The following is a 13,272-nucleotide window of genomic DNA, read 5'->3' as shown; positions in this document are numbered from 1 at the left end:
CAGGGAAAATACCCATTAAGCACAACATCCACTTTATCTATAAAGCATTCTTCTGTAAGGCTTTGGCTTCTGCCTTAAATCAAGCAGGAAAAGGTTACTTTTATTAATTTAAGGGAAATGTATAGTTGCTGTATTTTAATCCTAAAAATAAAAAGTTAGCATTTTACTCTATTAATTCCACATAAAGCAAATATTTTAGGTTCACATAATTCTTCTCTTCCATCTTTAGCGTTACTGTCAGAAAACTACTGTTATTGAATTATACAACTTTTAACAGTTAAACTTGACAAACTCAGTGTTTCACCTGAATTTACATTCATTTATAAGCTACGCTTCTTAAAACATCAACTATATTCTTTAAATAGGAACAACAACAACAACTGGAAACTTTTATTTCGAATCACATACAATTCAGCCAGTCATGTAAGATAGGCAACCTCACTGTTTGAACATTTTTTTTTAAATTTTGAACAGCTTTATTACATTTATTCTGATATTGCTCAATATCTGCTGACATTAATAAACACTTTCCTAAAGCTTATGTGTCTATTTTATTGATTGCTTTAATCACCTGTTTTGACAACACCTGCCTTCTACTGTATTCCTCATTGGTAATGCTGTAGTACATTGCTCTGTTCCATAAGAGCACCTCATTCCATTACCAGGATACAAAAATAGAAATAAGCAGATAATTTAAATAGGATTCAGCTACTATCCGCTATGGTTAAAAGCATGATCCCAGAACAGACTGCAAATCTGCATTTTGTAAATGATGACATCACACTTTTCTATTAGAATAGTCATGTAACACTGATTTGAGGAAATTACTTCTAATGACAGCCAGTTGGCAGGCATTTAATGAGTCAGAATAGAGAATTAATCTTCAACGGCAGGATTAGAGTTTTGTATGCTTTGTTTTCCTCAATTGCTCAACCACCGATAGTACATCAAATACAAGATTAAACAAAGGCCTCTCCATTTTTGCTACAGTAGATGTGTACCTGCAGGATTTCCTTTCCAGCTGGTTCAACAGTAGTGTTTTTCCATTCTAGAACCAGTGTCGTCCTTTTTTTACTAAGATTCACAACAAGATGTTGATTTGAAGCTTATTTTAAGACATAAGATAAAATTAACATTTTGATTAACTTTATACTAATAAGGTTCTAAAGACAGAAGGGACCATTGTGAACATCTAGTCTGACCTCCTGTAGAGCACAGGCCATAGACCTTGCCCAAAATAATTCCTACAGCATATCTTCTAGAAGAACATGCCACCTTGATTTAAAAATAGTTAGTGATGGAGAATCTACTCTGCCCCCTTGTAAATTGTTCCAATGGTAAATCAGTCTCACTATTAAAAATTTACGCTTTATTTCCAGTCTGAATTTGTCTAGCTTCATCTTCCAGCCACTGGATCTTGTTCTACCTTTCTCAGCTATATCAAAGAACCCATTATTAAATATTTGTTACCCAGGTATGTATTTATAGACTACAATCAAGTCACATCTTAACCTTCTCTTTGTTAAACTAAACAGATTAAGCTCTTGAGTCTACCACTATAAGGGACGTTTTCTAATCCTTTTATCATTCTCGTGGCTTTTCTCTGAAACTTCTCCAATTTATCAACATCCTTCTTGAACTGGGAGCACCAGAACTGGACATAGTATTCCAGCAGTGGTTGCAGCAGTGCAAAATACAGAGGTAAAATAACCTCTCTACTCCTACTTGAGATTCCCCTGTTTATTCATCCCAGGATTGTATTAGCTTTTTTGGCTATAGCATCACATTGGGAGTTCACATTCAGCTAACTGTCCCCCACAATCCCCAAATCTTTTTTCAGAGTCACTGCTTCCCAGGATAGAGTCCTCCATCCTGCAAGTCTGACATTCATTCTTTGTTTCCAGATGTATACATTTACATTTAGCTGTATTAAAATGCATATTGTTTGCTTTGTAAACTGGGTGCAAGCAATCCAGATCGTTCTGAATCAGTAACCACTCTTTCATTATTTACCACTCCCTCAATTTTTGTGTCATCTGCCAACCTTATCAGTGACGATTTTGTGTTTTCTTCCAGGTCATTGATAAAGCACAGGGCAAAAAACCGATCCCAGCGGGATTCCACTGGAAACAGAGCCACTCAATGACAATTCATTGAGTATCATTACAGTTTGAGACTTATCAGTTAGCCAGTTTTTAATCTATTTAATGTGTCCTGTGTTAAAATAAATAAATAAATTAGAACCATATAAAATTTAACAAAATGTCATGTGGTACCAAGTCAAGTGCCTTATATAAGTCTATATGTATTATATCAACACTCTTAACTTTATCAACCAAACTTGTAATCTCATCAGAAAAGATATCCAGTTAGTTTGACAGAATTTATCTTCCATAAAACCATATGGATTTGCATTAATTACATTACTCTCCTTTAGGTTCTTTATTAATTGATTCCCCTGGCAGCCACTCTATTGTCTTGCCCAGGATTAATGTCAGGCTGACAGGCCTATAATTACCTGGGTTGCTGGTTTACCCATTTTAAAAATTAGCACAGCATTAGCTTTCTTTCAGGCTTCTGGGACTTCCCCAGTGCTCCAAGACTTATTGAAAATCAATATTAAGGGTGCAGCAAGCTCCTCAGATGGCTCTTTTAAAACTCTTGGCTGCAAGTTATATGGACCTGCCGATTTAAAAATGTTTAAGTTTAGTGCCTTCTTTTTAACATTCTCCAGGAAAAGGAAAGCAGTAGATTTAATCTACCTGCATTTCAGTAAAACATTTAATACAGTTCTACCTGGGAAGTTATTAAATTGAAAAAGATGGGGAATAATATGAGAACTGAAAGGTGGATAAGGAACTGGTTAATGGGGAGACTACAATGGGTCATACTGAAAGGTGAACTGTCAGGCTGCAGGAGGTTACTAATCGAGTTCCTCAGGGATCGGTTTTGGGATCAATCTTATTTAACATTTTTATTACTGGCCTTGGCACAAAAATTGGGGGTGTGCTAACAAAATCTGTGGATGACACAAAGTTGGGAGGTATTGCCAATACGGAGAAGGCCCGGAATATCATACAAGAAGATCTGGGATGACCTTGTAAACTGGAGTTATAGAAATAGGATGAAATATAGTAGTTCAAAGTGCAAGGTCATGTATTTAGGAACTAACAACAAGATATTTTTTTATAAACTGGGGACGTATCAGTTGGAAGTGACAGAGGAGGAAAAAGACTTAGGTGTCTTTGGTTGATTACAGGATGACTATGAGCCACCAATGTGATGCAGCTGTGAAAAAGGCTAATTCAATCCTAGGATGCATCAGGCAAGGTATTTCCAGTAGAGAGGGGGGAAGTGTCAGTACCATTACACAATGAACTGGTGACACCTCATCCGGAATACTGTGTGCAATTCTGGTCTCCCATGTTTAAGAAAGATTAATTCAAACTGAAACAGGTGCAGAGAAGAGCTATTAGAATGGTCAGAGAAACAGCAAACCTACCTTATGAGAGGTGATCCAAAGAGCTTGGCTTCTTTAGCCTAACCAAAAGAAGGCTGAGGGGAAGATATGATTGATCTCTATAAATACATTAGAGGAATAAATACCAGAGAGGGAGAAGAGTGATTTAAGTTAAGTGCCAACGTGGACACAAGAACAGATGGATAATAAACTGGCCATCAACAAATTTAGGCTTGAAATTAGGCAAAGATTTCTAATCATCAGATGAGTAAAGTTCTGGAACAGCCTTCCAAGGGAAGCAGTAGGAGGCAAAAAACCTAACTGGCTTCAAGACTGAGCTTGATAAAATTTATGGAGGGGATGGTCTGATGAGTCTGCCTGCCATCTGAAGAGACACTGCCAAGATGACGGAAGTTGAACAGAAGAAGAAACGGAGCTTTAGGAAATTCTCTTACAGAGGTGTTGATCTGGATCAGCTCCTCGATATGTCCTACGAGCAGCTGATGCAGCTGTACAGTGCTCGCCAGCACAGGCGTCTGAACCGCAGCCTGCGTCGTAAGAAGCATTCCCTCCTGAAGCGTCTTCGCAAGGCCAAGAAGGAGGCCCCTCCCATGGAGAAGCCAGAGGCAGTCAAAACTCACCTGCGTGACATGATCATCCTCCCCAAGATGGTGGGCAGCATGGTTGGCATATACAACGGCAAAACCTTCAATCAGGTGGAAATCAAGCCAGAGACGATTGGCCACTACCTGGGCAAGTTTTCCATCACTTACAAGCTAGTGAAACCTGGTATCGGTGCTACCCACCCATCTAGGTTCACTCCTCTGAAGTAAATGATGCTTTGGGAAAATTTTTACTATATGTAAATAAAGAAAATGCTCCTGCTCCGGGGGGGGGGGGGCGATGGGAGGGAGGCATGTAGCCTATCTGCGACTGCTAGCAGCAAATATCTCCAAAAGCCAGTGATGGGACACTAAATGAGGAGGGCTCTGAGTTACTACAGAGAATTCTTTCCCAGGTGTCTGGCTGATGGGTCTTGCCCACATGCCCACAGGGTCTAACTGATCATCATATTTGGGGTTGGGAAGGAATTTTCCCCCAGCTCAGATTGACAGAGATCCTGGGGGGTTTTCACCATCCTCTGTAGCATGGGGCACGGGTCACTTGAAAGTTTTAAACTAGTGTAAATGGTGGATTCTCTGTGACTTGAAGTCTTTAAACCATGATTTGGAGGACTTCAGTAACTCAGCCCAGGATTATGGGTGGAGGATAGGGGTGGATGGGTGAGGTTCTGTGGCCTGCAATGTGCAGGAGGTCAAACTAGATGATCATAATGGTCTCTTCTGATTTTAAAGTCTATAATACAAGTGGAATAGAAGGAGTGCTATCACTATATGAAGCGATTGCATCACCTGTTTTTTCCCCAAATACAGAACACAAATATTTATTGAACACTTCTGCTTTTTCTATATTATTATTGATAATTCTACCATTTCCATCTAGCAATGGACCACTACCATTGTCAGGATTCTTTTTTAAAAAAAACTTTCTTACAGTTCTTAACTCTGCTAGTCATAGATTTCTCCTTGTGTCCCTTGGCTTCCCTTATCAAATTTACTATAATTCTTAATTTCTGATTTATATTCATTACTATCAACTTCCCCTGTATTCCATTTGTTATATATATATATATATATATATATTTTTTTACTGCTGCCCTCACTTCCCCTATAAACCAGGCTGTTGTTTTTAAACCAGCATAGCCTTCTTCCTCAATTGTTGGATTGTGGCTTTTTGGTGTCTAGTAAGGTGTTCCTAAATATTTCCCAATTATCATACACATTTTTCTGATTAAATTCTTCCTCGCAGCTGATTTGGTCATAATTGTTTTTAGCTTTGTGAAATTAGCTCTGCTAAAGTAGCCATAGCTGTAAAGGAGGTATCAGTGGCATCAGCTGCAGACTGGAGAGTGGTCTTGACTATCAATTTGCCTTTGTCTATCAGACACTGTAAATGAGCTCTGTCCTGCTGCAGAAGGCTGTCAGTAAATTCCACAAACTTGGAGTAGTTCAGGAAATCTTATTTAGCCATTTGGGCCTGGTAATTGGCTATCTGCAGAGGAGACTAGATGATGAAAAGGACCTTTCTCCCTAACAGATCCAGGTGTTTGCCCTCTTTTTCCATAGGAGTAGACCAGGGATGTTGCTGTCTAGCCCTTTCAGATGCAGCCTGGACCCACCAATGAGAAAGCCTTAGTGGATGGTTTCAGAACACTGGAACTCCTGCTACAGTCAGTGCCAGTCTGAGTTCCCCATGAGCTCTGGACACAACACTCCAGGGCATGGAGTCTCAGATGCTACCACAGGAGGGGAATGGACAATCTTTTTCTTTGATATCTTAAAAAGTAAGCTGACTCTCACTTTTTAGGAGGGTGTTTCTCCTTACCCTCTTCATATCTCCATTTCATGGAGTTTTGGATCTAGACGATACCAAGCTGGAAGATGTTGATGCTGCATGGGCACTACCATGAGGCTCCAGACAATGAGGGAGAGAGTGGGAGGGTCCAAGGTCAGACAGGGACCTCATGGAGAGTTCCATCAGGTGCCTGTGGAGTCTGAAGTTTATGAGACTGCTTAGTGCAAGGAGGAAAGGAGTGGCAGATCTCTCACTTTGATGGAATCTGTTATTCCCCAAGGTAATACAGGCAGCTCTTGTGCTGATCACTCACCAGGAAGACCAGAAGGCAGGCCAGGCAGTGCTAGAAGCTTTGGGCATACTAAGTGCTCCAAACAGTGGGGGAACCCTTGATCCCTACTAATCATGAACTCACTACTATCAATATAGCTAATAAAAAACTATACACAAAATACATACAGGTAAAAGCTAGAAGGCTAGACACAGAAGGATACCATCCCAGACTACAAGCGGTAGAAAGGAACTGGAGAGGCGATCAGTCCGTGCCACCCTTTATGCCTTCAGTTGATAGCTCCAAGAAATGAAGGGCCCAGACATGGACTAATAAATGCTGCTATAATTTCTAGTCCTAGGCACATGGAGCACACAAACACCCACAGCGAATACCCACAGGATCAGCATTCAAAGTAGAACTTAACTAATAGTGAGCCATCCTTTCACAGAAGCTACATGATGAAGTTTGGCTAGAACTTTGAGCACGCTGGCAACAGGAGTCCTAGAGAGATTTTTACTGTGCAACGAGCTATCAATGGCTGATGAGGTTACGTGTACAGCAAGCAGTATATTCAAATGTATTATACACTTTAACAATTTGGCCAACAAAATTGCTTCCTGGTTTCCATCCACCAACACAAGATAACCTGACTTTAAAAAAAGCCAAACCAGCATTTTACAGTATGTCAAAAAGGCTCTGGGGATGAATTTCAGAGCTGAGGACCCTCCAAACAGAGGGTACTGCGCCACCCCTGGAAGACAAACGGCAGAGAGCACTCCAGCTGATTGAAACGGCCATGACAGAGCCTGGGGGAGAAGCTGCATCAGTGATAAACAGCAGGGTTCTAGACCATTTGGGCTTTAGAGAGTGTCATCAAGCCCCTAAATTTCCACCCAACGCAAAACCACATAACTTTTTCAAACAGTTTCAGAAGGGTAAGTAAATTGAACCTCTTTTTAAAAAAGCATAATAAATAAAATAATTTAAACACTGATCAACATGTCGCATGTGTGATGTGGAAAATCTTTTTAGCTTTATGAAAGTAATTTGTTCAGCTTTTTAAAGGATGTAAAAGAAATATTATTGAACTCTACAGTATAACAATTAAATACCCTCATTCTATCCACAACAGGAAAATCAGTACGCTGTAAATTATGTTTAAGAAATTTGGAATACTCCATACTCTATTCATGTAAGCACATTTAAAAAAGAAAGATTTTTAAAAAGGAGTGCCTTGGGAGAGACTTCTGGCTCTTTTGTTTTCATGCTACTGAAGTTTCCAAAGGTGGTATAAGAACAGAAGCCCCGATCCTGCACCCATACAGAGCCCCACTGAAGTCCATGGAAGCCTGTGCATCTTCCAGTGCAGAATCAGGGACACATTTTATGATCCAAAACCTTATTTTGAAAATGGATGTTCATCTTAAATTAAAAATCATGTGCATATATGCACATGTAATATACACATACAACATACCCTTAATTATGAGATTGCTTAAAATAATTTCACAAAATATTAACAAATGGTTCAAACACTTTTTAAATTTTAGATTACTTTAAAACTGAAGAAAAATCCATAATCATAATTGCTTTCTGAAGAAACCCTTTTCTAATACTCAAAAACAATTCAGATCAGAGAAAAAGTTTACAATAGTTACTGAAGTTTTACTTTACCGAGTTGATGATGTGAATACATGCTGTAATTTGAATGTGAGAAATTTGCCTGATCTTCTTCATCTATGGTCTGTCCTAATGAAAGCAGGCTGACACGTCTCATCTTCAGTAGCCTTGGGGAGCTTTCAATAGTACTTCCAATATCCAGCACCACATCTCCAGAAATGACAGCAGGAACAACTTTTTTAAAAAACTCCATTTTTTGTTCCGTCTACTTTCCCAACACTGATGAAACTAGCTGCACAAAACACACCCAGGTGCCTGTACAAACTTCCTTGAAGAATCAGTAAGATGGACTACTCAAGCTACATTACATAATGAAGTCATGCTAAACCTGGGTGGTGCCAAACACCAGCAGGTCAGCTGCCAGCTGTTGGGAGGCTGATTTCAAAGATGTTTACTGTACTGACTGATAACAAAACCAAATAAGCCATTCAGTTACTGGAATATGAGCTGATCAACTGCCACAAAACAAGTAATAAATTTAGCACTATGATTATTTTAAACAAAAGTGTGATAAAATGTATATATATAAATGCAAATTTATTTTTGACAGTTAATTGGCTCTTCATTTCAATTAAGTGCACAGTGAGGAATATACATCTGCATTCACAGATAACACTTATCATTCAGAAAGTCCATTCCCCAGCTTTACAAACAGAGTTACTAACAGCTCCAATATTCCATGTTTTGAACCATTACATTCTTGTACAGCTACTTTCTGCACATTAACATTTTATTATGCTAATGCACAGAAAAATCTGTCTTTCTTCCACACTTTTTACATTTGGGAATAAAATCAGCAAATATGATTAAAGACATAAATAAATCAACCATTTAAAACTAAAATTAGAGATCTATAAATACACTAGTGAAGTAGTTTCTTACCCCATCTGAGACTATGAAGAAAATATCACAGTAGTCAGGAATTATTTGTACATTACCCCTTGTTTTGAATGTCTACTAATGATCAGACTAGACAAAGGTAGAAGCTTATTTTCCTAATAACAGCAGCTCAGGATCTAAGTTATATTTTCAAAGCGTGATTAACAAAATTATCCAGCCCATGAAAGTTCTATTTTTAAGTACACAAAGCTATTTTATAATATATCTTCTTTTAAAAAACATTTCTGCCAAATTCATCTTCAAATCTAGTTCTTACATAAATTCATACATAATAAAACATACAGAATAGTCTACATAAAATATTGAGTTCTGGGTTTCACAATATAATGACTGATTATACGGATGTTATTAAGTGACTAAAACTAGGTAGGAGCTTACCTACACTTGGAATCTGTTGCAGGTTACATTAAATTGCATTGTGTCCACAAAAGTTTTTTTTTTTTTTAAATAAAATCTGGTGTTTTAGTGCGCTTTATTAAAGCCACTTGAAAAAGTGAGTTTACAGAGACATGGGAATTTACCTACAGCAAAGTAAACGTGCATGCACCGCACCCCACCCCACCCCTCTCAAAACAACTGATGTGCATTTGCCATCTCTGTCTACTAGTATCCCACATTCCTTTGCTAGCTTGGGTCATCCTGTTTACTTGCACGCCCTATACTGCTCTGGGGTCATCCCAACTGGATGTAACCTCCCCCATTTAAATGCTGGCATACATCCAGGTTCTGCCTTTTGGGATTCCAGCTCATGTGGAGTTCTTAAATCTGTGTCATACTCCCAATTATAGATCATGCCTCATTCTTCCCTGTGGTCTCATGCGGAGATGCTGGACTTCAATGCTCTCTGGGGAGAGGAGTGTGATCAGGCACCTCTGAACAGTAGTCACTTAGCACAGGTATACAAGCAGCTATCACAACAAATGCCGGCTAGGAGCACAACCAGGACACTCCAGTACCGCAGTAAGGCAAAGAAGCTCCAGCTGGGGTATAGGACTACTAAATACTACAAGACCTGTGTGAAACCAAGCACAGTACCAGCAGACAATATGTTTGCTGGGAAGCATATCATTCCACCTCAGCATGTTGTGGACTCTATGATTGATCCTCCAAACCAGAATCTCATCAACCTGGTGAACCCCAGGGCAGACACAATCATGGTGATCCCTGAAACTCAGCCAGATGATCAACCTGAACCATAGGCAGAGACCCAAACTCTTGAGGGGACCAGTTCCAGTAACTATGGAATGTTGTATTACAACAGAAATGTACTCTAGGAGGGCTCAGGGAGGTCATTGAACAACTTTGTTGCAGGTTTCATAAGGATGCTGCCACACTGGTGTACCTTCTCTCTGTCTCCCACCCACCATCAAGTGACAGCCACACCAGAGACTACAAAATCTCCAGACCTTTACTTCTACAGATATGTGAACAGAAACAGCACTGAAGCTTGCGGTGTACCATCCCATACCCCCCTTACCTATCACAGCACTTAATGGTCTCTCACCTGCCTGGTCACTCACCTACCCTCCCCAATGGTAGCACCATGTGGGCTAACAACATAACTGTTTGAAGAAAGGCATTTTTATTATAGCAGTATATACAGAAAAGAAGAAAAAGTCTTGTTTCTGGATCACAGTTTCATTAATGCCCTTAAATTTGAATGAGCATGAATTTCACTACCCAAATTGTGCTACACAGACATTTCCATAAAGAAAGAAATGTTAAGACTCTTCAACTTCAGGAAAAAGCAATACAGTAGAACCTCAAAGTTATGAACACCTCAGGAATGGAAGTTATAACTCTGAAACCTTCATAACTCTGAACAAAACTTTATGTTGTTCTTTCAAAAATTTACAACTGAACATTGACTTAATACAGCTTTGAGGCTTTACTATGCAGAAGAAAAATGCTGCTTTCCTTTTTTAGTACTTTATGTTTAACAAAGTACTGTATTTGCACACACGCACGCGTGCATGTGTGGCGGGGGAGGTGGGGGGGGGGGTCTCTGCTGCTGCCTGATTGAATACTTCCAGTTCTAAATGAGGCGCATGGTTGACTGGTCAGTTCATAACTGAGGTTCTACTGTATTTTACAAGCGTTGGAATAGAGACTGCAAATTGGACAATACCTTGTTTTGCTCTTTTTCCCCATAGCTCTGGCATGAGGGGGCTGGGGGTGGGAAAGGAGGATGGACTACAAGGACAAGGAAATGGCTAGCAAATCACAGACTGCTGCTGGGGGTGACTGAGAGGCTAACAACCCTCCTGGAGCACATGGCTTTGAAGCCTTCAAAAACTGAACAGCTTTATGAATTCTGAATACAGTTTTTACCACTCAAGCTCAGAACATTCAACTTGGTGTATTAATTCATGCTAAAGTTTTGTAAATATGTTTACGTTCATGGTTCTGAGTCTTGCCCCATTCACTGAATTGTGCAGCATCTCAGTCACAACATCCACAGATGCACAACATAAAGAAAGTTACAAGCATTATATGACAATTCACACATACCACCCTAAAAACTCAACAAATGCATGATCACATAACACAGGTACACTTGCATCAGAACATGTACACAAGACAACATGTTCAGTAATGGTCATAAAATGCCTTATACTCTTTACTAGTGACACCTACACAAAGTATGAGTGCAATGCACCCTCATTCTGTGCTCCTATGTAGCTGCATCATTTCATAGGGGCTTCCAATCCAGCTGTTCAAAATGTCCACCAAGTCTGTTGACCCACTGTCTCCATCCATTTGGGTCTCTCCCTTGCTTTCACAAAAGGCTGCGCAAAACACAACAAGCAGCTATCACAACAGGAAGATGTTTTTCATCAGCCTCCACCCTCAACATCAGGATCCTCCCTCTAACCTTTCAATCTTCCAAATACACATTCCTCAGTCGTTCTACAAATACTCAGTATAGTTAAACTGTTCCCATCTCCTACCCATATGTCTCTTAAAGGGCTTGATAAGCCAAGGATGCAGAGGGTAAGCTACGTCTCCCAGAATGAGTGGTAGAATGGGAGTGCCACCAGTGTCCATTGATACCATAGGTACCGAAGTTTCATTTGCATAAAATAGTCTAGAGATTTCTGGAGTTGTGGACCTTTCCAGACTCTCTCATATAAAATACATTCCACAGTATTCAACTAGCCCTTGGAGCACCATAGAGAAATAAACCTGTTGATCAACTCTGAGGTCTGTTGTTGGGAGCAAAGAATAGGCACAAGGGTCCCATCAATGGCCCCATCAATGGCCCCAATACAATTTGGAACCCCAACAGTACAAACCAGTTAATAACTGTGTATGCACTGCCTAGTCTTATGACCCAGGGGAAAATAATTTTCTTGATAGCAGCACATACCATCATAACAGCCCCAACTATTGAACTACCAACACCAACTTTATTAGCTACTGACCGGTAGCAATCAGGGATGGTAAGCATTCAAGTAGCGACAGTCACAAACTTCTCCACGCTGATGGCAGCTCTCATGTAAGCATTCCACCACTGCAACTCTAGCATGAACTCTACACAGATTTGTAAGAAAGTGGCTTTTTTTTTTTTAAATATATTGAAGTTCTGACATGACTAAGGGTCATCTCAGGTCTGCAGCACTATCTTACTAGTGAATGGTAGTGGGCCAAGCACAAAAAGCAGTGCTCCATCAAGTAAAGCTACTTGAGGGAAAGATGTAGAAGTGTCTGCCTGATTTCAGCCTCCTCTTTCTCAGAGGTCCTTACCACCCTCGTTTGTAAGTCACTGCATGACTTCAGATATGCTATCAGCAGTCTGTTTATATTCATCACCAGGAGGATTGTACTTATCAGAAATGTTTTCTCCATGATGCCTGACAGCACTTTGAAAATGGTGCTGGCTGGCTTGCAAAACCCAGATAGGATGAAGCAAGAATTATCATAGGAATTACTCAGTTTGACCCCACATCCCAGAATTCCATTGCCTTTGAGTAGGTATTCCACAATGTACAGTGAAAAAAAATCCCAGCATGCAAACAGCACAGCAACATGGTAATGGACCATGGAATGTCTGTCCAGAATGCTTAGCACTGATTCTGAAAACAATACAGTGCAGTGTGACTGCAATGATATGAGGTAAAAAATACCTTAATTGTGTGATAATGTGGTGTGTATGTGCTGCTCGAGTAACACTTGCTGCAGATCACTTAATACAGGTACACAAAACCCGCAGCAAGTCTACACATGCCCTAAGATAATTGCCATAATGTATTTCACACTTCATAAGTGTTGGGGACACTGGGCACTACACTAGGTAACTCGGGAGGTTGGAAGACCACAGGTGTCGATGAAGCCCTCCTGCTCTAGGGCCAGATAAACCAAGGCCCCTTTGCTTCTTGAACCCTCCGTGATCCTGCATAACACTGAGGAAGCTAGCACACAAACAAACAGGTTTGCACACGGCTTGCCAGCCAAGGCCAGCTTCAGCCTGGGAAACAGATAGATAAGGCAGAAATGTTTAGCAAAATCTAGTAACAAATAGGACCAAATAAGGCAAGGCTCG

At 40.0% G+C, this 13,272-nt stretch overlaps 1 protein-coding gene and 1 pseudogene across 11 annotated transcripts in view; one reads left to right on the top strand and one right to left on the bottom strand.

The window, feature by feature from the left end:
- Positions 1 to 8,178, bottom strand: part of LOC144929103 (protein furry homolog-like) — a 349,363-nt gene extending 341,185 nt beyond the window's left edge. For 10 of the 11 annotated variants that reach the window (XM_078852535.1, XM_078852539.1, XM_078852543.1 and 7 more), the window contains exon 1: positions 7,824 to 8,178. In XM_078852535.1, the coding sequence (XP_078708661.1) occupies positions 7,824 to 8,022 (199 nt within the window). In that variant the 5' untranslated portion in view covers positions 8,023 to 8,178. The remainder of the gene's footprint in view (positions 1 to 7,823) is intronic. The other variant, XM_078852544.1, reaches the window with a different exon arrangement.
- Positions 2,805 to 4,293, top strand: LOC140910639 (small ribosomal subunit protein uS19 pseudogene; annotated as a pseudogene).
- Positions 8,179 to 13,272: the final 5,094 nt, after the last annotated feature.

This window comes from Lepidochelys kempii, chromosome 4, assembly GCF_965140285.1.
Source record: "Lepidochelys kempii isolate rLepKem1 chromosome 4, rLepKem1.hap1, whole genome shotgun sequence".
NCBI classification, from domain to species: domain Eukaryota; kingdom Metazoa; phylum Chordata; order Testudines; family Cheloniidae; genus Lepidochelys; species Lepidochelys kempii.
This window is presented reverse-complemented; position numbering and strand designations above follow the sequence as displayed.